Raw genomic sequence first — 24,996 nt, 5'->3', positions numbered from 1 at the left:
CAGTTCAAAGAGCATCCCACTAAAGTGAGGCATCCTATTGCGATGCAATAAGGCATCCCATGATTAAAATCATAAGGCATCCCAATGTATTGAGGCATCCCAGCTCAAATGGCCAAGGCATCCTTTGGACTGAATTCAGTTCAAAGAGCATCCCACTAAAGTGAGGCATCCTATTGCAATGCAATAAGGCATCCCAAGTTGAGACATGAGGCATCCCACCCAAAGGTGAGGGAGTTGTGGAAAGCCACAACTATGTTTGTTTATTTCAGAGGTGGATTGGGAGGAGGGTGGGTACTTTTCAATTCTTTGAGAGAAAGTGATTCTATCACCTTTCTCGAAGTAATTGATAATAATTGTTCCATATCACAAGTAATGTAAATTTTTTGAAAGTGAAAATTCAAAAAATTAGTCAACCAACCACTTTTATTGATTACAACAAACCTCAGTAAAACTCCCTTTTACTACCGAATTTGTTGTAAATCAACAGAAAGATGGTTGGTAAAACGGATAGATACCGCTAAAAACCCATCTGGCGAGATACATTCTTGTCAGATGCGAATCCAGCTCTGAAATACGCATCTATCGCATTGGAGGACCAATCACCTAGAGCTTGGATTGCTGTGTGTGAGAAACCAGCAAATGCTGCCTCTGACGCTCCTCCAATTCTTAAGGAATGACTAGAAAAAGAACCCGAAATCTTAAGGCTGGTTGCTACAAATCTAAGAATGTCCGAAATTTTAGCCGTGGATAAGGGAAGGTCGTCACCAAACAAATACTTTTGAGGGTTACACACTTTCCATAACCTAAGCCAGACGACAGGACATCTCCTGGAGTTAGTTGCCTCAATTTCGATGACTCTTCCTTTCTTGCTTCGTTTAAAATCATTCTTCACTTTTTCCACAACAATTCTGATTCCGTTAATGTTGTTCTTGTTAATTTCTACCACATTGGAGGTTAAAATACTACCCAACTCAGATCCTCGTAACATGGACCTGATGCCGATGATCATAAGGGTCGTATAAAAAACATAAGTTCTCCTGTCGACAAAGTTACACCCTTCGAGAATCCACATATCAATGTACATAATACGCCACTCGTTTCGTTCAATCTCGTATGAAACTGGTGCCATGTTGATCATGCAATCAACTAGAGATGAAATATGTTCACCCACCACGTCAATCCATTTGAACTGATTACATCGCTTCTTAATAGCAAACATTGCCAGTTTACAATTTTTTCCGGACCTACATTTAAGAAAAAGACACACCAGAAAATTGTAAACATCCATCTCTGTGGGTGGTATTGCAATATTTCTCTCATCGCACCATTTAACAAATCGATTCCAATAACTGTCATACGTAGTGTTTGTGGACTCACGACCCGCACCGGCCTTTTCAATTAGTCCACCAACTGATGTTAGTTGGTCATCCGAAAGTCGATTAGGGTCGCCTCTAATAGCCAAGAGCTTTTCTTTTGCGGTTCGCATTTCCCTGACCGAGAGGGTCTGAAATCTATTCCAGACATTGGTACTGACCGAACCTTGCCTTCCAGCAGTAGTGGCCACCAGGGTTTTGTCTTCCATACTGGGTGAACGAGTATCATTTGAGATTGGCAAAGCTTGCAATGCTCTAGCACCTTCTGGATAATGCTGAACGGCACGCAGCACCAATTTAGCTCTTCCTTGGGCCAATAGCAACTGAATGCATCTGCGGGCTGTTCTCTCTTGGTCCTCTTCCACACCATGTATTGAGGAACCTTGAAGTTGTAATTGCTGGCGAAACGGTCGAACTGAACTTTCACCTGCAATTGATGTTGAACTCTTTCGAATGCCTCTGGGGTTACTTCCCAATCTCCGAAATCCATCTCTTCTGTGGTTTTCAACCTGCTCAATTGATCGGCGATCGAATTTTGGGACGACGGTAACCATTCCACAGCAACTAATTGAATGTCGTATTGGAATACTATTCTCCAAATACCTTCCACAATCCTTTGAATTAAGGAATTTTTGGAACGACCTTTTCGCAAAGAAAACACTATCACTTGAGAGTCTGAAAAAATTCTCAAACACTTTCCCTGAATAAGGGGAGCGATTTTTTCCATGGCAATAAAAATGGCTTTTGCTTCCAAAACATTGATATGCATATGATCCATGCCATAAGTAGACCAAGAGCCGTGTAAGGTAAAATTCAATAATGGCATTGTAGCACCAAAGCCGGATAAAGAGGCGTCCGAAAAAAGTTCGTGGATCAATGACGGAAACGAAAATAATCGACCGTTCCAATGGTGAATGTTGCAAAGAATCCATTGTAATGCGTTCGATAACTGGTGGTCTTTCACACGGTGTAGCGTATCCCATCCATCCTCCACCATCTTGAAAATTCTTGAATAAATGGGATTGAGAGCAATTAAGGCTGGTTGAAAACAGTGTACATATGACATAACAGAGCCAGCCAACTTGGCAAGGTCTCGGGCGGAAAAGGCCTCCTCTCTGTGCATTTTTGATAGGAGGTTTTTGCATCGAGCAACTATTTTCTCCACACCCTCTTCGGGAATAGAGAGAGTCATGCAATTCAGATCTACCAATGCTCCTAATAATAAAAAGACTAAGGAAGGTTTGAAACAACCTTTTGAAGGTTCTCTTACAAATCCATAAAAATCCAGCCTTAAGCTTAATCGAACAAGCTTGTTGTAGGAATCTAAGTAAGAGATACATAACACAGCCATAAAATCGTCCAAATAATTGGACAATGTATAGCCTTCTATTGTTAACAATCGAACACCTTCGTCTACTATCTGAGTGAAAAAGAATGGGCTTCCATTCCATCCAAATGTCAATACTGTGAAGCAAAGAAGATGACCCATAAATTCGATCACAATCTTGTCTCGATCTTCTTCTCGTACCTTCACTTGGTGATATCCTGATAATAAATCGAACGTAGCACAAAACTTTTTCCCACCACTGCGAATGTGATCCAAACACTTGCTCAGAGTTTTGTACTTGAACTTTGGGATCTCCAAACAATACTTGTTTAGGGGACGAAGATCCACAATTAATCTGAATTTCTTCTTTCCTTTCTTCGGTACCAATCGATACTTGGCCACCACCTTCGGAGTTCCTTGGAAGAATTCCAATGCACCAATAGATAACATCATACATATCTCTTCCGTTAGAAATTCTCTTTCTTCCTTCGACCAAAGAGATATATCTACTCTTCCATAGTAAGGGATGAAATACTTGCTGACCATAATTGGAACCCCATCTTTCAAAAGACCCACAATCTCTTTTTTGGCACCCATCATTTCCCATTGTCTCCACTTGTTGGAAATCGAATGAATAGCCTTCTTCCTGAAGGCAATTTCTTCCATGTGAGTATCTTGGAAAAAACTGAAGGATTTCGTAGAGAGAACTGTGAGGGCCTCGTTGTTTATTGGCTTTCTCATCATCCCTCATCTTTTTGCGACACGTTTCTTTAGTGTGACCTGGCTTCTTACAATATAGACATACTATATTGCTAACATCTTTCTCTGGAGTAGGGATTTTCAATTGTTGTTTCAACACCTTTGCATCTTTGTCGCTCTTACCCACTGCTTTCAGCGCCCAAGAGAACAGGTCCGCTTTTTCTCTCAACAACGGGTTGAGTGTAGAGGAACTAATTATCTCTGCCGCTTGCTGGTGCTTCTGTCTCGCAAGGAGAACAAATGCACGATTCTCGACTGAGTCAATAGCCCGTTGCAACTCTTCATCTTCGTCCTTATTCTTGAGCTGTTTCTTCAACAGAATCTTGTAAATAGCTCCAAGAGAACTAAACTCCTCCACTTCTTCCTTCCTGACTGAGTTACGGTCAAAAACAGTAGACACCCGTTCGTTGGCAAGAGATTCGGCCATACAATCTATTTGAAATAGATTCAAATCAATACTCTTCCCACTCTTGAGTAGCTCGAGAACCCTATTTCGTTGACCATTAGCTAGGGCCGCTGGTAGCTGGTCATCACAGACATCCCTTTGTGAAAACGCGCCTTGTTGAGTCAAATCAACCATGATTTGGTTGATGTCTCGTTCGGCCGATGACTTTGCTTTCTTAACCTCATCACGCATAAAGTCTAACTCTTCTTCTAATTCTCTAATCCTTTTTGACAGCACTTCACTTGAGACCTCTTCTTCCTCTACTTCCTCTTCTACCTCTTCCTCTTCTGTCCGTTCCGGAACTACTCTCAAATCCTTGATTCTTCTGAGTAATTCTTTCTTACTTGTAATTTCGTTGGACTGGTCAGAGGGGTAGCAAGATATTAAATCATTAACAACATCATTCTTCTTCCCTGCTGGGAAAGCCTTCTTGAGTTTGCTGTAGATACTTTTCAATTCTTTGAGAGAAAGTGATTCTATCACCTTTCTCGAAGTAATTGATAATAATTGTTCCATATCACAAGTAATGTAAATTTTTTGAAAGTGAAAATTCAAAAAATTAGTCAACCAACCACTTTTATTGATTACAACAAACCTCAGTAAAACTCCCTTTTACTACCGAATTTAAAAAAAAATACAAACTGCCTATTCTTGGGATCATGGTAGAAGCCGAGGTGCTTTTCATTCTGCAACAAATTCCCATCATTGTCCGACTACATCATCGAGTACACAGTATTTTAAAGAATTGGATCATAATATGACGGAACATTATTTATATTCCGAATCACAAATTGAAACAAATAATTCTTGTCCGATCATGCATGAAGGTCCAAACAACATGAATGAAAATAATAATAATTCATCATCGCCTTTAACAGCAGATCATTTGAGATGGTTGTTGTTTAGACATCAAAATTTGAGGGCCTTGAATGATTTAAATAATCATAACAATAATTACCAAGAACGGAGATGGGATTCAAAGGCTGATGTGTCTAAATCATGCTCAATGTCATCGGTTGATCATCTATCGCCTCTCATTACTACTGCTTATCACAACATGAATACAACAAGTATGAAAACTTTTCATTCACAATCAGAAAAATCGAATCATGTAACTAACGAGAGAACACAAGAAAAACAACAAGTGACCCAAAAAGGACTCTCTTGCTTGGAACCCAAATGGTTGAAGCAAAAATTCGAGTGTGACATGGCCCGTTCATCGCCCACACCTAAAATTCCATCGAACGACGATCTTGATCAGCAACCACAAACAACCCCACCTATACTAACCACCATCAACCAAACAAGTAATATTTCCTCTGAAAAGAAACAACCTGTAAAATCAACACAAATAATTACCAAATCAAAGAAAAAAGCTAAAAAGAGAAGCATTAATACGAATCCAAAAAACCGTCGACATGCAACAGATGCAATAGACAAGACGGTTGCAACCGTAGAAAATTCTCAACAATTTAAATCCTTCAACGCAGCCATGGTCGATTTATTTAAGGACTACACTGAAAAATCAGATTTATCTCTCACATCAGCAACTTCAACACACAACAATTCACTCTACTCCAAATTTACCAAATATCTGAAACGATTTAATTTCTGGTGGACCAAGTGGAAGAAGGAATTTACTGCAGCAACTATTCATCGATTTTTGAGATCGTATGATCCTCTGATGAGAACCTTTGAATGCCTTCTTCTCTTCTTTGATACTTTCCACTTTCCAATGGCCATCCGTCTCTTCACTCATCGAGTTCGTCACTTTCTCAACCTCATTTTCCAATTCCTGTATACATCTCTCTTCCTCTTAGAAGAAAACTCAGAAGCAGAACGAGAATTATTGATGCACAGCAACAATAATTATTACAACGATTCTCAAATCTACCAAACAGATCCATACTATTACTATGATGACGTGAATTATTATTCTCAACATCACAACCCCAACACAGGAGGAGATCCCTTCACATAATGTCTTCGATTGAATCCATTGATCAATGTTTTGAGTTTTTCAGGATGACGGTTAGAATTGGAAATTTGAATTTTAAAAAAAATTAAGGTAACGGTTTTTCTGGTGTGCAGAGCCTCTTGCTAATACTACGAAGATTGTAAGAGCCCCTCTCTCTGAAAAGCCTTAATTCGTCGGTTACGGAAACAATCATACGGATTGAACAGTTGTATCGAACACACAAACCAGGAGCAATATTGAACAGTCGGAGCAGTTGATTTTAAACAAGAGATCAAAGATGATGAATTTATCTTCGGGTGGTAATAATACCGTTGCAAGTGGCTCGGGAACTACAGGAAACAATCTCAATATTACGAATAACATTGTACATAGCAACAAGTTGGCCGAATCACGATCGTCCTTAACTCGGGATCATATTCTTGGCATGAGCGAATTACAGCTTTCTCCTGCTAGCTCGGAACGAATAGAAAAGAGACTATCAACCCCACAACAAAGCAGTAGTATCTCTATGGGAAGTCCTTCAATTTCTTCAGCATCTAGCATCTCTAAGAAATCAATGCAAGTGAGTCCCATTGTTGAGAGGTTGAATGCGGTTAAGAATTCTGCTCAAACGTTCAATGGAGACCTCATGGAAGATTTAACAGCAAAGAAGGAAGTGGAGCAAACTAAAGTATTTGAATTGAGGGATACAGTTGCAAAAATTGAAAAAGATCTCACGCTGGAAATGAGGAAACGAGCAGAAAGTGATAAGGTTTTACAAACATTATGTGATAATAAGATTAATACTGTACAGGATGTCATTGAAAAGAAGATGAACGAAAAATTTTCCCAAATGCAACTTGTGATTGATACGCTGTCGAAACGAGTGATCAATCTTGAGAAATTACTGGCAGAAGAGAAGGATTATGCCTCTAAATTTTCCAACACGATGAAAACAGGAGTCATCGGCCAGCTCGAAGAGCTCAGAAGTATGATTGAGGAAGAACGAATGACGAGATTGGAGAAGGAAGCACAATTGACAAGAAAAATCAATGACGAGTATTTCAAAGTTTCACAAAAACTAGAAAGCGAAAAAAAGGCTCGTGAATTGTTCATAACTTCAACAAGGGAAGACATGGAACGAGTGGAACAAGCAAAGGCCAAAATTGATCAAGATTTCAGAACTAGGATTTTCGATGAAGTCGATAATTTGAGAGAGGAGCTCAAACGCGAAACGGAGCAACGAGAAATTGTCGATGAACAAATTGTAAACTCTCTAGACACGATCATCAAACAAGTGCATGATTCTCTGAGAATGGTAACCAAGTAAGCGGAATTCTCGATCATAAATGCAATAAAACCCACCACATCCACGTTAAATGTATGAATTCCAACAACCAGAGTACTGTTGGCCTCTATGTCCTTGTGTGAATTTTTCAGCTAATTTCAAATCAAGAAGTCGAAGTTCAAAAAAATGCTTTTTCAACTCAATGCTGAAGGTAGGTGAACAGAATACAAGTTTTTTTGGTCAAAGAACATGATGATGGACTTCGGAATTGGGTGGTTTCAATTTCAACAATTTTTTGATGGTTTGGGAATATTTGAACAACTACCATCATTCATGAAACATTTTGAAATTGTTCATCATCATTGTGATGATTTAAAATCCTCATTCAAACACATAACAAATTAGCCTTCCGTAAGGTACATCCATTGGAATTTTACAAGAAATTTCTTCCAGAAGGAGTTCGTCCCGATGGAAGATCACTCAACATGATCCGAGAAAGTATCATTTCCAGTGGTTCCTTACGAAATTGCCAAGGCTCTTCTCTCGTAAAAACCGGAAATACCAGTGTTGTGTGTGGTATTAAAGCTGAAGTGATGATTCCTACGGAAGAAGCTCCTCGGGATGGACGTGTTGTGATAGCCTTTGATTTTCCATCCGTTTGTGCAGCAGATATTACAGGAAATTGGGAAGAAGTGAATGAACGAAAATGTACCATTCAACAGAGGTTGGCTTCTGTTTTATATAATTGCGAAGTTTTGGATTTGAGTCAGTTGTGTATTGAGGAAGGAAAGGCTTCTTGGGTTTTATATGCGGATTTATATTGTTTGGAGAATGATGGAAATGTTTTTGATGCAGCATTGATTGCATTATTGACTGCTTTGAGAAATGGTAGGTTTGAATTTTAGTAATTTGATGGTATATTTTGGAATTTTATGACAATATCGAATGCTTGAAATTTAATTGAATTGCATTTGTTGTGGTTATCATTTGTGATATTTGAATGAATTATGAAAATTTAAATTAATGACAAATTCATGTGAATATTGGATGATTATGAATGGTCGTATCATTAGTATCTCTTCCAAAAGTTGAAATTTCTAAAGATGAAGAAGCCATTGTAACAGATGAAAATGCAAACCTTAAACTTACGCTTAATCACTATCCAATACCGTTATCTTTTGGACTACTTTCAGAGTAAGTTTACACAATTTAGATTCAATAGGGATTCATTAATTCATCTAATCATTGAAAATCTTCATCTATGCATGCCATGAAAAGCCACATTTTGGTAGATCCCACAAGCGAAGAAGAGTCACTTCTTTCGTGGAAGCTCACAGCTGTTTACAATGAACGTAAAGAATTATGTATGCTTTTCAAGCCTGGAGGCAGCTCTATAAGTCAATCCTCCTTAAAGTATTGCATGGAGTTGGCCAAAAAGCGAACGGATAGGATCATTTCCATGATTAACAATAGTCTTTCAAAATAACGACCTAGAGAAAATAAATTATTATTACAATCCAATGTTAACATGTTGTTGATAGGAACACTAGATGAATTTGGTTATTATTTAATAACAATCAATACATTTCTTGTTTAAACTTTGTTTTCAGCAGAATTATCATTGCTTGAAGGTGATGAAGACGCAACCTGTTCGTTACTACTGCTCTTTGGAACAGCAGATTCTCTACCCTTAACAATGGTGTAAGCCATACTACCAAAGATAGAAATAAAGGTTCCCAACACACTCACTGCATCCAACTTGTCTCCAAATACAACACCTCCCAGTAAACTTTGAACACAAGCTTTACATGTTCCCGAAATTGTATGAGTCAATGAAGAAGTGACATTAATTTGAAGGAATGTTGCCACGTTAATCAAATAGCCCAAAACACTGCTCACAATCAACACAAAAATAAAACGAGGCTCTCGAATGTGTGGACTTGCCAAAGCTTCACCAAAATCACCAGTGACCAAACAAATCACAGTCAACAAGATGGAACTAAGGATATTGTTATAAAGCATGAGTACCCACTGATTGCTCACCAATTGCATTTTGGTCTTCACGAAAATTCCATACAAAGCAACAAAAGCACTCGAGAGGAGACCATAGAAGACACCCAACCAAGTAAAATCAACCTTATCTAAATTTGCTTTTCCAATCACTCCGATAATATATCCTGCCAATACAACTCCACAACAATATAATACATTCAAGCTTGTTGTTTGTTTGTGCAAAATGTAAACAAACAATGCGGTAAAACAAATACTCAAGGATCTAGCAATTTGATATAGTAAAACATCGGCTACTTGCAAACATAAATTGTTGAATACAAGCATACCAATGAACAACAAGGATAGTGGAGCAATTTGTCTTGCTCTCTCCGAAGTAAATTCTGGCTTGGGAATAAAATTCGGAAACAATGGATGAGATATCGCTTGTAAAACAACAGCAAACACCAATTGCACCAAAGTCATGGTCATGGCCGGAAATTCATATTCATTAGAATTTAAGATATATTTGTTTGCAAATACAGTGGATATGGAAATGATAAAATAGAAAGCCACTGCTCCGGCAATGATGGCGGTGGAATGAGGCTTGTCGGTACCAGAGGTCATTTTTTTGTTTGTGTTTTTTGTCAATAAATTTATTTTGATGAAAAAGGTCAGGGATCATTCATTGTTCAATCTTCTTTGGATTGTCATAATAATGATATTATTGAAAAGTGACAAAGTGTATGGAGCTCCTTAATCTTCTTCTTCGTGTTCAAGTTCGCCTTCGACTTCATCTTCGAAATCTTCATCTGCTTCTTCGTCTTCATAGTTATCCAGCATTCTCCCAAGAATTTCCTTGTATTCTTTCAATTCATCTGGAGAGAGATTGTAGTGATAGGAGGCAGAGAGTCCTGAACCTCCCACAGAAAGCGAAGAAGATCTGCCACTAATCGTGTCGAAATATTTCACCAATTGATGGATATGTTTGCTAAAGTTTCTACTATTGGAAAGATGAGTACCTAAAGGACATGTCTCAACTCGCTCAGCAATGTCTTCTGTGGGTGCGTGTGATCTAATGAGCCCGTCTCTTGTAAGTACAGAGTTATTAAGATATTGAGGGAAGGTAAATGGAAGCTTGAAAGGTTGGTTGACATGGAAAGCATGCTTTGAGAAACAGCGTGTTTGATTCATGTAGCCATCAATCATGTCAAAATGAGAATTACATCCAATTAAGTGTTTGTGCTTTTCCAATTCTTCTCCTCCAAATCGTTTCATTCGAATTTCGTTCAGTTCCTGTAAATCACTTTGATGATAGAGTGGTACGTTGACAGGTGTCAATCCACGAATGAGGAGTGATTGAGCAAGTGGATCGCAAGCATGGAAACCAGTAGCAATCTGAGAAAGAAGTGGAACAAAATGTTCATTTTGATGAATAGGCCTAGCACTTCGGAAATGTTGGAAAAGTGATGTTCCAGTTTTGAATCGGTATGGAAATGCGATATTAATGTTGGCAACACGTAGAGCGTTCAATGGTGACATTTCCTGAATAAATGAATAAAGATCTGTTTGCTTGTTATTTGCAGTACCATTAAGGCGATAGGCCAATGAAACCGAATCAAATGCAGAAGCAAGAATTGAGGCTGAATGGTACAATTTCTTTGGCTACATGGAAGGACAATCCATTGCATTGATGAATGATAGTATGAAATGGTTAAAATAATTTTAAAATACCATGACAAACTTACATTAAAGTTATGTTTCAAATATTCGCTCATTAAAGCGTCAGGAAGCTGCTGGCAACTGTTTGGAATGAATAAGTTTGTGTTTTGATACATGTCTGCATAGGTGAGACATGTATTCAGGATAAACTTCATCCGATCCTGGTCAGATGCAAAATCTGGAATGTATGGCGACGCTGCATACGAGATGAGTGGTACCTTAGAACCAATTTCATCCTTGATAAGCTGAGTGAAATCGCTGCAGGTCATTCCCCATGCATTGAAAGAATCCGTAAATAATTGAAAGCCATCCAAAGTGTCACACTCCTCAACAAAATATAAAAGCTGAGATGTGAAATCATCGTATTGATCATTACTAAACTCTCCATGCAACACTTCTTTGCCTGTTGTATATATATCAAAAGGACTATCCATAGCAAACGGATTCATTGCATTGGAAACATTGAGAGCACTGTAGCTGTCCTCTGCAAATTGGAATTGTATGGGCTCACAAATTGTTTTTGAATGAAAATCAACTTGCAAAAAGTCACTCCACAATGCAACACTTTCCTCCAAATCTTGTTCAATGTCTAATCGTGAGTATTCCTTTTTAGATTTCTTGGCTTGTGGTTCAATTTGTTTTTCAGCGGAATGAGAGGAAGTTTGCTGGGGAGTGTGATCATATTCGTTTTCGTCCATCTGTTCATTTTCGTTGTCCACAATCAACTCTCTAGTATGCTCATCAGCTGCAAGAACATTCTTTGTAAATTTTGTTTGTCTCTTATTTTCAAATGTTCGCAACACTTCTAATTTTTCCCATCTTGTAAGCTCCTTCTGATGATCAACAAATTCCGGTGTAATGGATCGGTATGGCTCTTCCTTGTATCCTTGTTTTCGGAGAGAACCTCTGGATCCCTTCAGATCAAACACAAGAAGCCTCGGATAGAAGGTAGAAGGCTCATTCTCGGAATGAATAGAAACTCCAACTCCTCTCGATTCTCGATACAAGACAGAAGACTCAATTTCTGGACGAAAATTAGGCACCATAGGATTATTCAATAGAGGTTGGAATTCATTCAACATGGTTTGTTGAATGTTCCAATAGTGCGTGCCGATGAAATTGGAAAAGTGCCCAAATTGCAAGGTAACAATTTCTCTCATTTTTTGTGTGTTGAATTCTTTGTTTTTAATCTGCAAGAGTTTGTTTGCCTTAACATCTTCCTGAATATTTGGCTTAACTGTTCTTTGAGAAGGTTTGTTGACTTGTTGAACCAAGAGAACAACCTTTTTATTTTCAACTGTATTATTCGCACATGAAAGGATGATAATCGAACACGGTTTGAATGCAAAATATTGTTGATACATTTGGAATCATATGAATTGTGGTGGTTCATAATATATGTCTATTGTGTTTGATCACGTGGAACTTTGCCATAAATGACCTTAAGATCAGAGAATTGAGAAACAACAATTTGAGGAACATTGTAAGTAATATCGGTTCCCTCTTTCTTGACCTCTCTGTAAGTTAACTTTCCCTTAACATTGACAATAAATCCCTTCTTCAAGTACTTTTGGGCAACACGAGCCAAAAGATTGTCGAATGAAACAATGTTGTGGAAGTTTGTTTGTTCCTGGATGGTTCCGTCCTTCTTTTTAATTCTCTCCGAAGTAACTATGGAGAAACTAGTCATTGTACTTCCGTTAGCAACTTGTTTGAAAACAGGATCACTAGAAACCGTTCCAATAAGATATACCGAATTAACGCTTCCTCTGATGGTCCAAAAGTTTGGATCAGCTGCTGCTTTAGTAGAAGCAGGGGTAGCAGTATCATTTTGTTTTGTTTGCTTGGGAGCAGCAGTACCCACTGTTGTTTTGATGGTCTCAGCCAATACTCTTGAATTATTGCTCGAGAAATGAGCTACGGAATTACCATGATTTTTCAAGGCTTGTTGAAGAGCCACCACATTACGGGATTGAACGAAAGCAAATCGAGTTGAGAGAGAAGTCTTTGCGAGCATTTTTTTTGATTGTTTTGATGAAATATGATCCTATGCTCTTCAAGGAAAGCTATAAAAGAGATTAATGATGATGGATACGTTCATGTATTCAATCTCTTGAAATCAACCTGCTTGCGATCTGCAGAACACGTTGATCAAGTTCACACAACGTTCTTTCACATCCGGAATTGAAAAAAATGAACGTACAAAATAACAGCAAGTTGACATCTGCCATCTATGGCATCTATGGCATCGTTTATTTTGTTGTCTCCATGCTCATGATCTTTTCGCCCTATCACTCGGCTAACATTCTGTTTCAACAAACATTTTTTGCCAATGACATGGACAATTACACAAGAATTATTTTTGATTTATTTCGATTTTCCGGAATGTTGATGTGCTTTCTTGGAATTTTACTCATGATGATGTTGAAAGTGACTGATAAGAAGGCTTTGGATATTTTCAATTTTTCACTTTGGTTATTATCCATTTTTGGAGTTTTTATTTCGTTTTATTATTTCATTTTGAGCAAAGAATATCGTTGGAAAGATTGGTCTTGCTTTACAATTTTTGGGTTCTATTGTGTCAAGAGTGCCTTATTGAGCTATGTTTTATTTGGAGGTAATAAGAGAAGAGACTTGGGATCATCTTTACCTACTCATTCTACCTATGGATATGGCAATGATGCATCATTCTTTTCAAATCCACCATCTTCTTCCAATGTTTGGAATATCGGTCTTCAATACAAGAACTCGAGTAGTGACTATTCTGGCAATTATGGAGGAGGAGGCGGATTTTCCCAACCTCAACCACAGCAACAACAATACATGCAATCGTATGCTACTAATTCCATGTATGGAACTGGAGGAGGAGATTTGAGACGAAGAAATTAAGCACGTTTCTCCTCATATATTTTCAATCGTTACCCTTACACATGGTTCTCTGAGAACAATTATTATTATTGTAGTTCATATTGAACGCTTTTTACCCTTTCTGATTGTCGTCAATGACATGTATCATGTCAGCAATTAGAGGACCTCCCACAACATCCAAAATTTAATAAACATTACCAATTGATACTTGTAAGGAATTTGCAAGGGTTGAACAACGAATCTAATCGCATAAATTATGGTGAGAGATAAAAACTTTTGGTTATAAAAATTCCATTCTACAATGAAAGAACTCCACACATGAGGTTCCTTTTTGCATATCGAGAACACCCTTATTGAATAAACAAATTATTGAGCAACATGTTGATCATTGCTCATTCTCACTATTTATTATCGTTGAAGCTCTCTGAGTCTTTTTCCATTCGTTTTGGTGTTTCAAAATTTCCGAAAGTTATTACGCGAGCCCGTTGTGTGCAATCATGCGATTAGATTCTTCCATAGTTAAAAGCTCCAAAAAGTGACAAACCCACGACACTTTCCATCTGGGTCCCACTCCGAACAACTGTATTTTGAATCCGAGGGCCCACTTGAAAGGACCACGACGCCATGATTCGTATTCGCTGCCTTCATATGCATCGGATCTGCAATTGCAGAGGAGGATGATTCCTTTCAAATCATAGCAACAACAACTCTCAAAAAGAAAATCTCTCTCATTCCCTCTTTACAAAGAGGTGTTTCAGAACCACGAGCTCTTTATCAACAACCATTATTCTCTAACTGTATCATCATCTTCAGGCACATTCACGAATTCTCTCACCAACGGCCATTAAATTGTTAGAGAGAGCGAATCATCCAACAACCAACCGCATCAAAAACAAAACAAGAAACACACCACGGCAAACATCAAGGCCCTCCTTCAGGACCAAAACTTTTTAAAAACAAAAAAAAGAGAGATTCGTTCAGAACGCAAGTTAGCCTTGTACCGAGTATTTGAGAAAATTACGGAAGGAGAGAAAACGATCGTTGAAGAAACTGCGTAAAAGAAAACAGCACCCGACGAGGCGTCGTGCAAGACTCAAATTTTGAAGAGTTAGTGAGAGAGGCAACAACATTTCAATACTCTCACTCAACCCGAGACTCCGAATACTGGTTTCTCATCATCTTGTTTTAATCAAGCGACTTGATAACGGAACAGCTCAATATTGGCGTTTTATCATCATTGAATCCAAAATCATTGTTGAATTTAAGATTCGAGTCATCATCGTTGCAGTTACAAAATTTGAAAAAGACTTTATTCAACCCTACACAACAATACTTGTTGGGATCTCAACCACGTACATTGCTTCCTGAACTGAAACGACACCTGTTTCCATCAGGACCTCTAAATTGGTAAGTTTGTTTGCGTGTGATATTCTCTTGACATTTGACAATTTGGTCAATATCACCTTTAATGAACATATAATGCATTCACATCTCCTTCTCTCTATGCTGATTTGACACTTTATTTGCAAATGATGAAATTGATCTACTCAATCCACTTTCTCACAAAAACTGAAAAGACTAACTTTAAAAATTCTTCATTCCTTTCACACACTTGAACACTCACAAAATCTTCACACACTTGAAGATTGGGTCCATAACCAGCAAATCCATTCTTTTTCATTAACCCAACCTCAGGAGTAACGCCTCACAACAAATTCACGTACCGAACAACCACAAGAACACACTGTTCTATTTCACAAAACAAACAACATCATCATGGGAAACAATTGCTTTCATCCTGAAGATCGTGATGCCAAGCATCAACAACAACAACAACAAAACGAAGGGAGTTTACCTCCCCTCTCGATTCCTCTCAACAACATCACGTTAGTCGATAGTGAATCGATTGTCTCAGATCCGAGTAGCCAAACTGCTCCCAATTCACCTTCTCTCTCACGAAAGATATTAGGTACAAAACTCATGATGAAGCTTGCCACATCGAATCGTAATCTCGCCAAACTCAGCACTGAGAAAACGAGGTCACCAGCTTCACCTTCTTCGAATGGTGAAGTGTCACCAGTGCCAGGTAGCTCGAACAATGTTGTGAATCGTGTGAATCGATCCATAAGCGCACCTGGCTCCGGTTCGAATGGTCAATATCACTTGGCTGATGTGCTTTTCGATCCTGTCGGTTTTGAATTTCTCTACAAATTCTCAAAGAAGGAATATTCTCATGAGAATTTAGACTTACTGAAGGTGCTTTTAACCATTAATTGTGAAGAGTTTGCAGCCAAAACAAATTCAGTACAACACTTAATTAACCATCAAAAACGTCAATCCATGAAAGTGTTATCACAACAAGCGAAAGAGTCGGCATTTATTGAAGAAATGAAAGCTGTGGAAGAGGGATATCTAATTCCAGGAGCTGAATTTGAAATGAATATCGGTTTTTGTACATTTGCAGTGTTATCTAAAAAGCGAAGAGGAGGTTTGGACGAATTTGCAAATAATTCGAGTAATTCACCACGTTTTCTTGGAAAGAATAATGACATGGCTAGTACTATCAACAACAATAACAATGATTCAAGTGGTGGTGATTTTAACAACAATAGTAACGGCAGTCTAACTGACCAAAACCAGCACAACACATCAACAACAACAAACAACGAAAACACACCACAAGTGACCACCGAGGATGTTGTGACATCACTGAATCAACAAAAAGACCAACAAAATGATATCAACAACAATGACATTCAACAACAACAAAATGGTCATGCCTCACCACTGACAGAACCAAAGATTAGTAATCCAGACAAAACAGAAAGCCCAACAACAACACGTGCCGACGAAAATAATACCAATGATCAAATTAATCAAGCTCCACAAAATGGTCCTCTCTCTGAAACTTCTATTACCATCAAGATCGATAGTCCTCCAGAAGAAGGCAACAATAGCAGCAACTGCAACAATACTGGCACTACTGCTACGACATCGACCATAGAACCAATCAAGGAAAACACATCGCCGAATGCTACTTTTAATTTTTATAGATCTCTTCATAAGGCCATGCTTGACGATTGTATGGGAAATCTGCACGATGTGTTTGTTAGATTTATGGATTCAAGAGAATTTGATCATTATTTGGAAACTCGATTGAATAGCTCGATATCTAATCCTTCTCAAGTCTTGAATGTTAAATGAGAAAACACTTCAATCCCACTGACAATTCCCTTAATTTCCAAATTCAATTCTCAACTCTTCACTTTTGTCCATACTTTCATCATTCATTTGCGGCATTCATATCCTGGAGTTGATTTTACTCCAATTTTGTTTTCACTCCCAAACTATTTTGCAAATAGTAAACCACCTACGTTCATTTAAACAAACATGGCACTGTTATTCGTGTGGACTTGAGTTTTTTAAGGACAGAGATTTGCAAAATGTGGTGAACATTTTAGAACATTCTAAACGTTGTTTATTGAGTTTTGGAGCGACTTGTGGCTTCAACATTTGAGATGGATTACTTTTTGGTTGGTCCTTTGTAGATAATCTCTTCCCAATTATTTGGAACAGTGTATGCTCCAGCTGGTGGTGTTTTTGTTGCTTCTTTCATTGTCAAATCGAAAAATCTTGGAGATGTAGAGCTAAATGGTGATGAGGTGTTTTTTGTGACTTGCTTACAAAAATCAGAATACTTGTTTGTGTCGTACATGGTAGACGGAGGAGTGTACGACTTGGGCTCTACAAATCTTGGTGACAAAGATCCAAAAGCCTTATTGTCTTTCTTGACTTGGAAAGTCGAAGAATTGACATTGTATTTTGTTGGTGGAGGAGTGGAAGGGGTTGGTAATTTAAATCTATCGACTGATGACCTGAAAGAAGAGATAATTCCATTCTTGAGATCAATCGAAGAGGTCACTGGAGAATATTGAGTACAACTTGGTGACGTTGGCTTTTTGTCCATTTCAAATTCTCTTTTAGTGGTCGTTTTAAAACTAGCAGAAACCAAATCACCATGCTTCAAGTTTGGATCCACGACATTGTACTTTGTTGGAGGTGGAGTCTCAATTTTAGGCTCCTTAAATCTTGGACTTTGCGATTTGAAAATGGAAGCAAACTCCTTCGAATCCAATGACGAAAGGTTCATGTTGTATTTGGTTGGAGGAGGGGTCAACATATTCTCTTCTTTGAATCTCTCTGCTTTAGAAGCACTCCATGGTGAAGGTTTTGACCATGATTTGAATTTCATATTCTCGGGAGTCTTCCATGAGGCTCTAACATTTTCGGAAGGAGTTTTCTTATGCTTCTTTTCTGGAAGAGTTGGGCTGTTGCTTCTAACAGGTGTTGAAGGAGATGACTTGGTGTTGCTTCCCTTAGCCTTACTGTCATTGGAATGTTTCAAAACATCTCGGGGAGAATGAACCGAGTTGGTTTTTAATGGAGAAGCAATCTTCAACTCTTCAAAGGGTTCTACCGATCTTTCCATGATAATAACAAACAATCAACAATATTGAAGAATGATCAATAATACAAGTGATGGGAAATGAAAGTATCAATGTTTGCTTTGAACCGAGTTCCCAAACAAGATTGAACAAGACAAAATATTTACGACAATGAACTTGATGTTGGTGCTCTCTCTCTGAGACAATTTCAAGAGCTCTCTTCTTGAAGGTGATGATGAAGATGAATTTTTTTCTTTTGATTTTTCTTTCGACTTAATGAAAAGAAACATCACGTCGTGTAACTGTAGATGACGAGCAGCGCTGAGAGAGGCTGTTTATGAGGGTGCTTGATTGAAAAATATTTTGGCGCCAGGCCCTATCGTCATGAGATATTATGAAAACTTATCAATCAATAAGTGTATTGAACATCTCTCAAGAGTCATATAATGTAGATTCATATAATATTATCTCTTGATTTCCGGACAAAGATTGCTGAACTATTAAAGCGAATATTAAATCTTAATAGATTAAAAAATGAAAGCCTTCTTGCGCTCGTGCAAAGACTCTCTCAAGAATAACGATTCCATTCATTCAGTGTGTATTGGAAATCAAGGTTTGTTGGTCATGATGGCATTTGTATTTTGGAATGCTGAATCGGAACGTTTGACTAAATGATGAAATGAAAATGATGATTCAATTGAAAAATATGACCATGATTGTTGAATTCATCATTGTTTAAACACCGAAACTTTTCAATTATTATTTCAATTGAAAAATTATTAGCAAGTGATTTGGATTCAATCATTTCATCCATTACATATTCGTATGCTCTTTCGAAAAAGAACAATGTGAAAACACTTCCTATTTTAAACATTCCACAAGATGAATATAATCTAAGAACTGATGCCACATGGTTTTTAGAAAAGTTTGGAGTTGGAGCCGATGATTTAATTTTCTATCATCAAAATCCAACTTTGACTAGAATTCTCGAAAAATTGACACAGGAAAATACCTTACGTGTAATTTTGACAGATCACAACAAATTAGCTCCAGAACAAGAGGATTTTCTTGGAAAGTTTGTTTTTGAAATTATTGATCATCATGCAGATGAAAAACATTATTCATCAACAGTAACACCTGAGAATCGAACCATTGAATTGATTGGTTCTACATGCACTCTGATTGCAGAGAAAATGACCGATGAATTTTTGAACAAGGAACGGGAGTTTTGTGAAGCTCTTCTTGGCACCATTTTACTAGATACTGTGAACTTGGATCCAAAATTTAAAAAGGTTACTCCAAAAGATGAAACACAAGCAAATAGACTTGCTAATATCATTTCCTTCTCCAAGAAGGATCAAGATGAATTATTTGAAAAACTCTTTTTTGAACGGTTTAATGTATCCAAGTTAAGCTCACATGATTTGTTGAGAAGTGACTATAAGGAGTGGAAAATGGGTTCGAAAATTGTTGGCGTTGCCACTGCAAAGCGATCACTCGATGAATGGTTTGAAAAAGATCCCGATCTTGTTCAATCCTTTAAGGAGTTTTTGGAGAACAGAAAGCTTGACATTCTCTACGTCATGTGTGCCTACACCGACAAGGACAATCAATTCAAGAGAGAGCTTGCCGTTTACTCTCCTGATGCGACGCATCTCCAGAAAGCTTGTGATTATCTGGTTCAACATTGCAAGGATAGCCTCGATTTGACTCCATGGTTGCCTTCTTCGAGCAAACCTATTGATCACGCTCCCCTCGTTTCTTGCTCCTTTTTCACACAACATCACATGGCATCTTCACGCAAAATCTTTGCAGAAGTGATTCGGACCATGTACGACCAAAATCTTCTTCGCTTGTAACCCACAAGGGCGACCACTTTTGAGTGCTTTGGCATCATTGTAAACTACTTTTGAGCTCCAAAATTGTCTTTGATCAAAAAAAAATGCAACAACAACCACCACAATACGGCGTTCCTCCACAATACGGCCAACCAGGTCAAGTCCCACCACAGCAACCACAATTTGGACAACCTCCACAATATTCTCATATGCAACAACCGCAAGTACCAGGACAACAAATTCCAGGACAAGTTCCACAACAACAATTTGGACAACAGCCTCAAGTTCCTGGACAACCACCACAAGTACCAGGAACCATGACTCCACCATTGACTTCACAAAGTCCACAACCTGGTCAAGTTCCTTCTCAACCTCAACAACCACCACAAGTACCAGGACATCAATCTCCACAATCTTTCGGAATGCAACAATCTCAATACGGTCAAATGCCTCCTCAAGGTCAATATGGACAAATGCCACCTCAACAACCCGGAATGCAACAATATGGTCAGATGCCCCAACAACAACAATATGGTCAAATGCCACAACAACAATTCGGTCAAGTTCCTCCTCAAGGTCAATACGGCCAAATGCCACCTCAACAACAACAACAATTCGGTCAACAAAAACCACAAATTCCAGGACAGCCACCACAACAACAATTTGGTCAAATGCCTCCGCAACAATATGGTATGCAACAATCTCAATACGGACAGATGCCACCTCAAGGTCAATATGGTCAAATGCCACCACAAACTGGAATGCAACAATCGCAATATGGTCAAATGCCACAAGGTCAATTTGGTCAAGTTCCTCAACAATACGGTCAAATGCCTCCACAAGGACAATTTGGACAAATGCCACCTCAACAATTTGGCCAACAACAACAACCATATTTCACTCCAATTCAGCAACCACACAATCCTCAACTCAAAGTTTGGTTCGATGCTGTTGACATTGATAAATCTGGACAAATATCTCCAGATGAACTGAAAACATGCTTGTCTAAGGGAGGTATGCAATTTGATCGATTGGTTGCACAAAGAATGATCAAAATGTTCGACAAGGATAACTCTGGACAAATCGGTTTCCAAGAATTTGAACAATTACACAATTATCTCATGAATATGAAGACCTCGTTTGAGAGAACCGATGTTGATCGTAGCGGAAACTTAAACTTGAATGAAGTCAAGTCAGCTCTCCAAATGTCAGGATATCAAATCAATCCTCAAGCTGTCGATAGATTGTTCAAGTGTTTCAGCAAGAACAAGCAAGCTCTCAATTTTGCTGAATTCATTGATTTCACAATCTTTATTGGAACCTGTAAGAATTCATTCCAATTGTTTGACAAGCAAGGAAATGGCATGGCCACCTTTACATTTGATCAATTCCTTGAAGCATGCTCCTACATTTCACAATAAGTGTTTGGTGTTTCAATGTAATAAAGACGATGTTTCGCTTGAATTTTGATTTCGAAAACTTGTTACATTGCACAGACGGAAACCTCATTCTATATTTAGGCGGTAGTTCTGCAGCAAGATTTCTTCTTCCCAACTTTGCTCTTCATCAAAAAATAGAACCAAGAGTGTGTTTTGGATCATCACCATTCATCGGGATCATCATCTTCGTTCAATTCATTGTACATATACATTCCTTCTTCACCATCGTCATCGGATCTTGTTGATTTTTCGTTGATCATAACTCTCGTTTAACAACATCTTCGGGATTGAGAAACAACCTCACACAAAATTGTAACATCATATTTAACCCAAGTACTGAAAAACAAAACTCATCACAAGGATGTTGATCAGAGCAAGAGGAAAAGACGGTACATTCCGTTTAGATTTACAGGCGAACCAAACTATTTTGGATGTAAAGAAATTACTTGAGGCTGAAACAAGTGTGCCCCATGCAAACATCTCAGTAAACAAATTCCGTGAAAAGAACCCTCTCAAAGATACCGCTACAGTTCAATCTTGTCTTCAACACGGAGATATGATTGAGTTTTCATATGATACCACTCAATTTAAATCAAAACAAGAAAAAGAAGAAGAAAGAAAGGCTCAACTCAGAGAGAGCGATGATTTAAATAATTTAGGTTTGAGAGAAAGAAAGAAACATTGGACATTGAATGAATATTTAGATTTAGTTAATCAAGTTAAAATTACAATCAAGCATCAAAAATATGCTATTTGTTCGACTGCTTATTTGGACCAACAAGTTGGCCAATCATTCCAACACTTTCTTGCGCAAACTAAATCCCAATTTCAACGATTTGGATTCTTGTATGGTGTAACAACTCCTGGCAAGAAACCGCAACCAAGTGAGGAAGAAAAGAAAAAGGCAAGCAAGGATGAAAATTTCAATGTAGATGACGATTATCAAGATGTCTATATTCAAGTCATGTATGAGCCAAAACAAGAGAGCACACCACAAGGCTTCACTCAAGTAGAAGATCCAATTTATAATGACAGAGCCGATACATTGGCTGCCATGTTGGGATTGAAGAAGGTAGGCTGGATTTTCTCTCATGATGGTCAGAGAGAATATCCATTGCTAGGTCCTGAAATATTAAAAGCAGCCGAGTTCCAATCCAAGTATGGACCATCATTTGTGACAATTACTGCATGTCGTAAGTATTTTTGACAAGGAATCCTTGAGAAGATTTATTTTGAATTTTTCAAAAATTAATCTGCATGACCTAATTTGATGAATTTTTGAAAACTATAGCAAATGAGGAGGGAGAACTTGTATTCGAGGCCTATCAAGTCAGCAAACAGTGTGTAGAATTATGGGAAAAAGGTTTGCTCGAACCTCACTCAACGAATCCAGAATTAATAATAACCAAAAAACAAGTAGAGGTTGAGAGAAAGATGACCAGTGAAATTGATGCCTTATTGTTGGTGAGTAATGTTGCCATTTCTTCACACAAAGGAAACTTCCAAGTTGGCTTTCCTCCAAGAAACAGACCAGGAAATGAAGTTCTACAGACCATGGATGAACTGAAAGAGGTTCTAAGAGACAGAAAGAAACAGAAATTTGTCGAACGTGTGTCAGATTTTGATTTGTTACTCTTCTTGACCGATTATCTCAGCTTAACGGTATGTTTTTCATGAAAACGCGATTTCAAAGAGTGTAACCTTGTGCATGATGAAATGCCAATTTCTAATCTCATTTGTATTTCATTTTCACACTCCCCACAGTCTGACTTCCCTGATTTGTGTGAAGCTGTATGCTCACAAAACAATGCAAGAGCGTCCGGTTTTGAGGCTCTCATCAATGCTTACTGTGGCATTCACGAGTAAAGAATAAGGATTCGTTGATTCATCCTGTTTTGTCTAACAAGTTCTTGCGAGTTCAATATTTTACAACGACTATTATTAGTTTTTTATTTTTCAACTGGAACCAAACTAAAATTCAACCATTCAACAACACAAAAAAAGCTCAACACACAACATGCGTTTCTACGGTTCTCTTGCCCGCTCCGGCAAAGTCAAATATCAAACACCACGTGTCGAACGAACAGCTTCCCGTCGATACAAGGGAGGTCGTTCCAAGTTTCGAAAACATGCTGCCTCCAATATGGAATATAAAAGTGGAGCTCATCGATCAGAGCAAGTGACCAATAACAGCAGCAACAACAACACACCCAACACATCTTCTCGTATTCCCGATCAATTAGACGCAAGAATGAATGAAACTCAAGCTCCCTATTTTCTCATGAATAGTTATCACAAGTACAACTCTCCGAAAGGATTTGAACGAACAGAATTCATTGCTGAAAAACTTGAAATCAAACGCGATAAGATGTATTATCTCTATCATGCAGATCTTCGTGGCGATGCAAGAAATCATAAAAAGTGGCATCGAAATCATCCACAAGATGGTTTTTATCAATTCAGAGAAACTTTTGATTTTGCGAATGAGCAAGATTTGGACGATTTGGAAATCTTTCAATATTTTGAAAATCTCACACTTCACCAAGTTTTGGTATGATGCAATTCATTGAGAGCAAAGATCATTGGATCGTACAAAATCTTCCTGGAAATTCATTATCAACAAAGGTACTTCCTTAATGTTACAGGAACTTGGGATTCCTTTTTAGTGGCAGTGGTCGACGAATTCTCGCATGATTCAGAACCAAAAGGTTGTTGAAGAAGCAGGCTTATAAAGTAATATATTACTTATATTCACTGATTGATCAACAATACACATAAAATTTTTGTACTCTTGTTCCAACACCTCTTTATGAATTGTAAGCAATTGTGGTTCGGCATTATGAAGTTTATGCACTTCAGGAGAAAGAGGTACTAACTCATTGTGCTGATTATTTGTTGAGTGACAATGAATCCAATTGGGAGGCTAAATCCCCTTTCCATGTAAGTACAACCATATTCTCCTCTTTACGGACCTCAATATTGTCTTTCAAACATAAACAAATGAAAATGTTAGCTGTTTTGTTGAACTTTGGGACGATGAACGATTTCTGAGAGTCAATACCTTGTTCCTTCAAAACGCGTTCATAATTCTCATTATCAAGAACATCATCTACGTTGATATGAAATTCCTCCTTACTTTCCTTTTTGGCAGTTGACAAGTCATTTTCTTGACGTCCACCGTTGGTCATACTGATGTTAGCACAGCTTCTATAGCCAGAGAGACATGAATTAATGCTCAAAGGTTCCACGCCAATCAAATAATACTTGTCTTTTAAACATTCAATTTTTGAATAATGTTCATAAACTGGTTGGATGAGGTCACCAACTCCAACCTCCTCACACAAACAATCAGCGAAAACGGTGCCCCCAAATAACTTTCTCTTGTTGTTTCAAAATATATTCGCGTGTATTATTATCAATGTCAACACTACCAGGTGGAACTCTCATGGGAACGGATTTGATATGGATGAACTCCAAATCAGCCAAGTAGCCCGCCACTCCTTTGCTTTCAAAAACATGACGACAGTGTTTAATCACATGAAAATT

At 38.1% G+C, this 24,996-nt stretch overlaps 14 protein-coding genes across 14 annotated transcripts; 9 read left to right on the top strand and 5 right to left on the bottom strand.

Annotated features, from left to right (window-relative positions):
* Positions 1 to 517: 517 nt before the first annotated feature.
* On the bottom strand, positions 518 to 4,420 carry C9374_009964 (uncharacterized protein; the record flags this gene model as incomplete). The annotated part of the gene is made up of 3 exons (XM_044700209.1): positions 518 to 1,648; positions 1,756 to 2,837; positions 2,902 to 4,420. The coding sequence occupies 3 exons, from the start codon at positions 4,418 to 4,420 to the stop codon at positions 518 to 520; spliced, it is 3,732 nt and encodes a 1,243-aa protein (XP_044544515.1).
* Positions 4,421 to 4,721: 301 nt separating this feature from the next.
* C9374_009963 (uncharacterized protein) lies at positions 4,722 to 5,885 on the top strand (the record flags this gene model as incomplete). The annotated part of the gene is made up of 1 exon (XM_044700208.1): positions 4,722 to 5,885. The coding sequence occupies one exon, from the start codon at positions 4,722 to 4,724 to the stop codon at positions 5,883 to 5,885; it is 1,164 nt and encodes a 387-aa protein (XP_044544514.1).
* A 277-nt stretch (positions 5,886 to 6,162) lies between these two features.
* C9374_009962 (uncharacterized protein) lies at positions 6,163 to 7,191 on the top strand (the record flags this gene model as incomplete). Its single annotated transcript, XM_044700207.1, has 1 exon — positions 6,163 to 7,191. The coding sequence occupies one exon, from the start codon at positions 6,163 to 6,165 to the stop codon at positions 7,189 to 7,191; it is 1,029 nt and encodes a 342-aa protein (XP_044544513.1).
* A 144-nt stretch (positions 7,192 to 7,335) lies between these two features.
* C9374_009961 (uncharacterized protein) lies at positions 7,336 to 8,635 on the top strand (the record flags this gene model as incomplete). The annotated part of the gene is made up of 4 exons (XM_044700206.1): positions 7,336 to 7,360; positions 7,555 to 8,037; positions 8,223 to 8,343; positions 8,428 to 8,635. The coding sequence occupies 4 exons, from the start codon at positions 7,336 to 7,338 to the stop codon at positions 8,633 to 8,635; spliced, it is 837 nt and encodes a 278-aa protein (XP_044544512.1).
* A 107-nt stretch (positions 8,636 to 8,742) lies between these two features.
* C9374_009960 (uncharacterized protein) lies at positions 8,743 to 9,765 on the bottom strand (the record flags this gene model as incomplete). Its single annotated transcript, XM_044700205.1, has 1 exon — positions 8,743 to 9,765. The coding sequence occupies one exon, from the start codon at positions 9,763 to 9,765 to the stop codon at positions 8,743 to 8,745; it is 1,023 nt and encodes a 340-aa protein (XP_044544511.1).
* A 129-nt stretch (positions 9,766 to 9,894) lies between these two features.
* C9374_009959 (uncharacterized protein) lies at positions 9,895 to 12,020 on the bottom strand (the record flags this gene model as incomplete). Its single annotated transcript, XM_044700203.1, has 2 exons — positions 9,895 to 10,803; positions 10,887 to 12,020. 2 exons carry the CDS (start codon positions 12,018 to 12,020, stop codon positions 9,895 to 9,897), a joined length of 2,043 nt encoding a protein of 680 aa, XP_044544510.1.
* A 242-nt stretch (positions 12,021 to 12,262) lies between these two features.
* On the bottom strand, positions 12,263 to 12,877 carry C9374_009958 (uncharacterized protein; the record flags this gene model as incomplete). Its single annotated transcript, XM_044700202.1, has 1 exon — positions 12,263 to 12,877. One exon carries the CDS (start codon positions 12,875 to 12,877, stop codon positions 12,263 to 12,265), a length of 615 nt encoding a protein of 204 aa, XP_044544509.1.
* Positions 12,878 to 13,053: 176 nt separating this feature from the next.
* Positions 13,054 to 13,749, top strand: C9374_009957 (uncharacterized protein; the record flags this gene model as incomplete). Its single annotated transcript, XM_044700201.1, has 1 exon — positions 13,054 to 13,749. The coding sequence occupies one exon, from the start codon at positions 13,054 to 13,056 to the stop codon at positions 13,747 to 13,749; it is 696 nt and encodes a 231-aa protein (XP_044544508.1).
* Positions 13,750 to 15,504: 1,755 nt separating this feature from the next.
* Positions 15,505 to 16,932, top strand: C9374_009956 (uncharacterized protein; the record flags this gene model as incomplete). The annotated part of the gene is made up of 1 exon (XM_044700200.1): positions 15,505 to 16,932. One exon carries the CDS (start codon positions 15,505 to 15,507, stop codon positions 16,930 to 16,932), a length of 1,428 nt encoding a protein of 475 aa, XP_044544507.1.
* A 319-nt stretch (positions 16,933 to 17,251) lies between these two features.
* Positions 17,252 to 18,217, bottom strand: C9374_009955 (uncharacterized protein; the record flags this gene model as incomplete). Its single annotated transcript, XM_044700199.1, has 1 exon — positions 17,252 to 18,217. One exon carries the CDS (start codon positions 18,215 to 18,217, stop codon positions 17,252 to 17,254), a length of 966 nt encoding a protein of 321 aa, XP_044544506.1.
* Positions 18,218 to 18,707: 490 nt separating this feature from the next.
* Positions 18,708 to 20,032, top strand: C9374_009954 (uncharacterized protein; the record flags this gene model as incomplete). The annotated part of the gene is made up of 2 exons (XM_044700198.1): positions 18,708 to 18,786; positions 18,957 to 20,032. 2 exons carry the CDS (start codon positions 18,708 to 18,710, stop codon positions 20,030 to 20,032), a joined length of 1,155 nt encoding a protein of 384 aa, XP_044544505.1.
* Positions 20,033 to 20,115: 83 nt separating this feature from the next.
* On the top strand, positions 20,116 to 21,432 carry C9374_009953 (uncharacterized protein; the record flags this gene model as incomplete). Its single annotated transcript, XM_044700197.1, has 1 exon — positions 20,116 to 21,432. The coding sequence occupies one exon, from the start codon at positions 20,116 to 20,118 to the stop codon at positions 21,430 to 21,432; it is 1,317 nt and encodes a 438-aa protein (XP_044544504.1).
* A 379-nt stretch (positions 21,433 to 21,811) lies between these two features.
* C9374_009952 (uncharacterized protein) lies at positions 21,812 to 23,316 on the top strand (the record flags this gene model as incomplete). Its single annotated transcript, XM_044700196.1, has 3 exons — positions 21,812 to 22,643; positions 22,742 to 23,112; positions 23,215 to 23,316. 3 exons carry the CDS (start codon positions 21,812 to 21,814, stop codon positions 23,314 to 23,316), a joined length of 1,305 nt encoding a protein of 434 aa, XP_044544503.1.
* Positions 23,317 to 23,467: 151 nt separating this feature from the next.
* On the top strand, positions 23,468 to 24,475 carry C9374_009951 (uncharacterized protein; the record flags this gene model as incomplete). Its single annotated transcript, XM_044700195.1, has 3 exons — positions 23,468 to 24,001; positions 24,310 to 24,390; positions 24,464 to 24,475. The coding sequence occupies 3 exons, from the start codon at positions 23,468 to 23,470 to the stop codon at positions 24,473 to 24,475; spliced, it is 627 nt and encodes a 208-aa protein (XP_044544502.1).
* Between the last annotated feature and the right edge of the window lie 521 nt (positions 24,476 to 24,996).

The sequence above is a fragment of the Naegleria lovaniensis genome (genome assembly GCF_003324165.1).
Source record: "Naegleria lovaniensis strain ATCC 30569 chromosome Unknown tig039, whole genome shotgun sequence".
Lineage (NCBI taxonomy): Eukaryota > Heterolobosea > Eutetramitea > Acrasida > Naegleriidae > Naegleria > Naegleria lovaniensis.
Note: the sequence above shows the minus strand (reverse complement) of the source record. Positions and strands in the feature narration are given on the sequence as shown.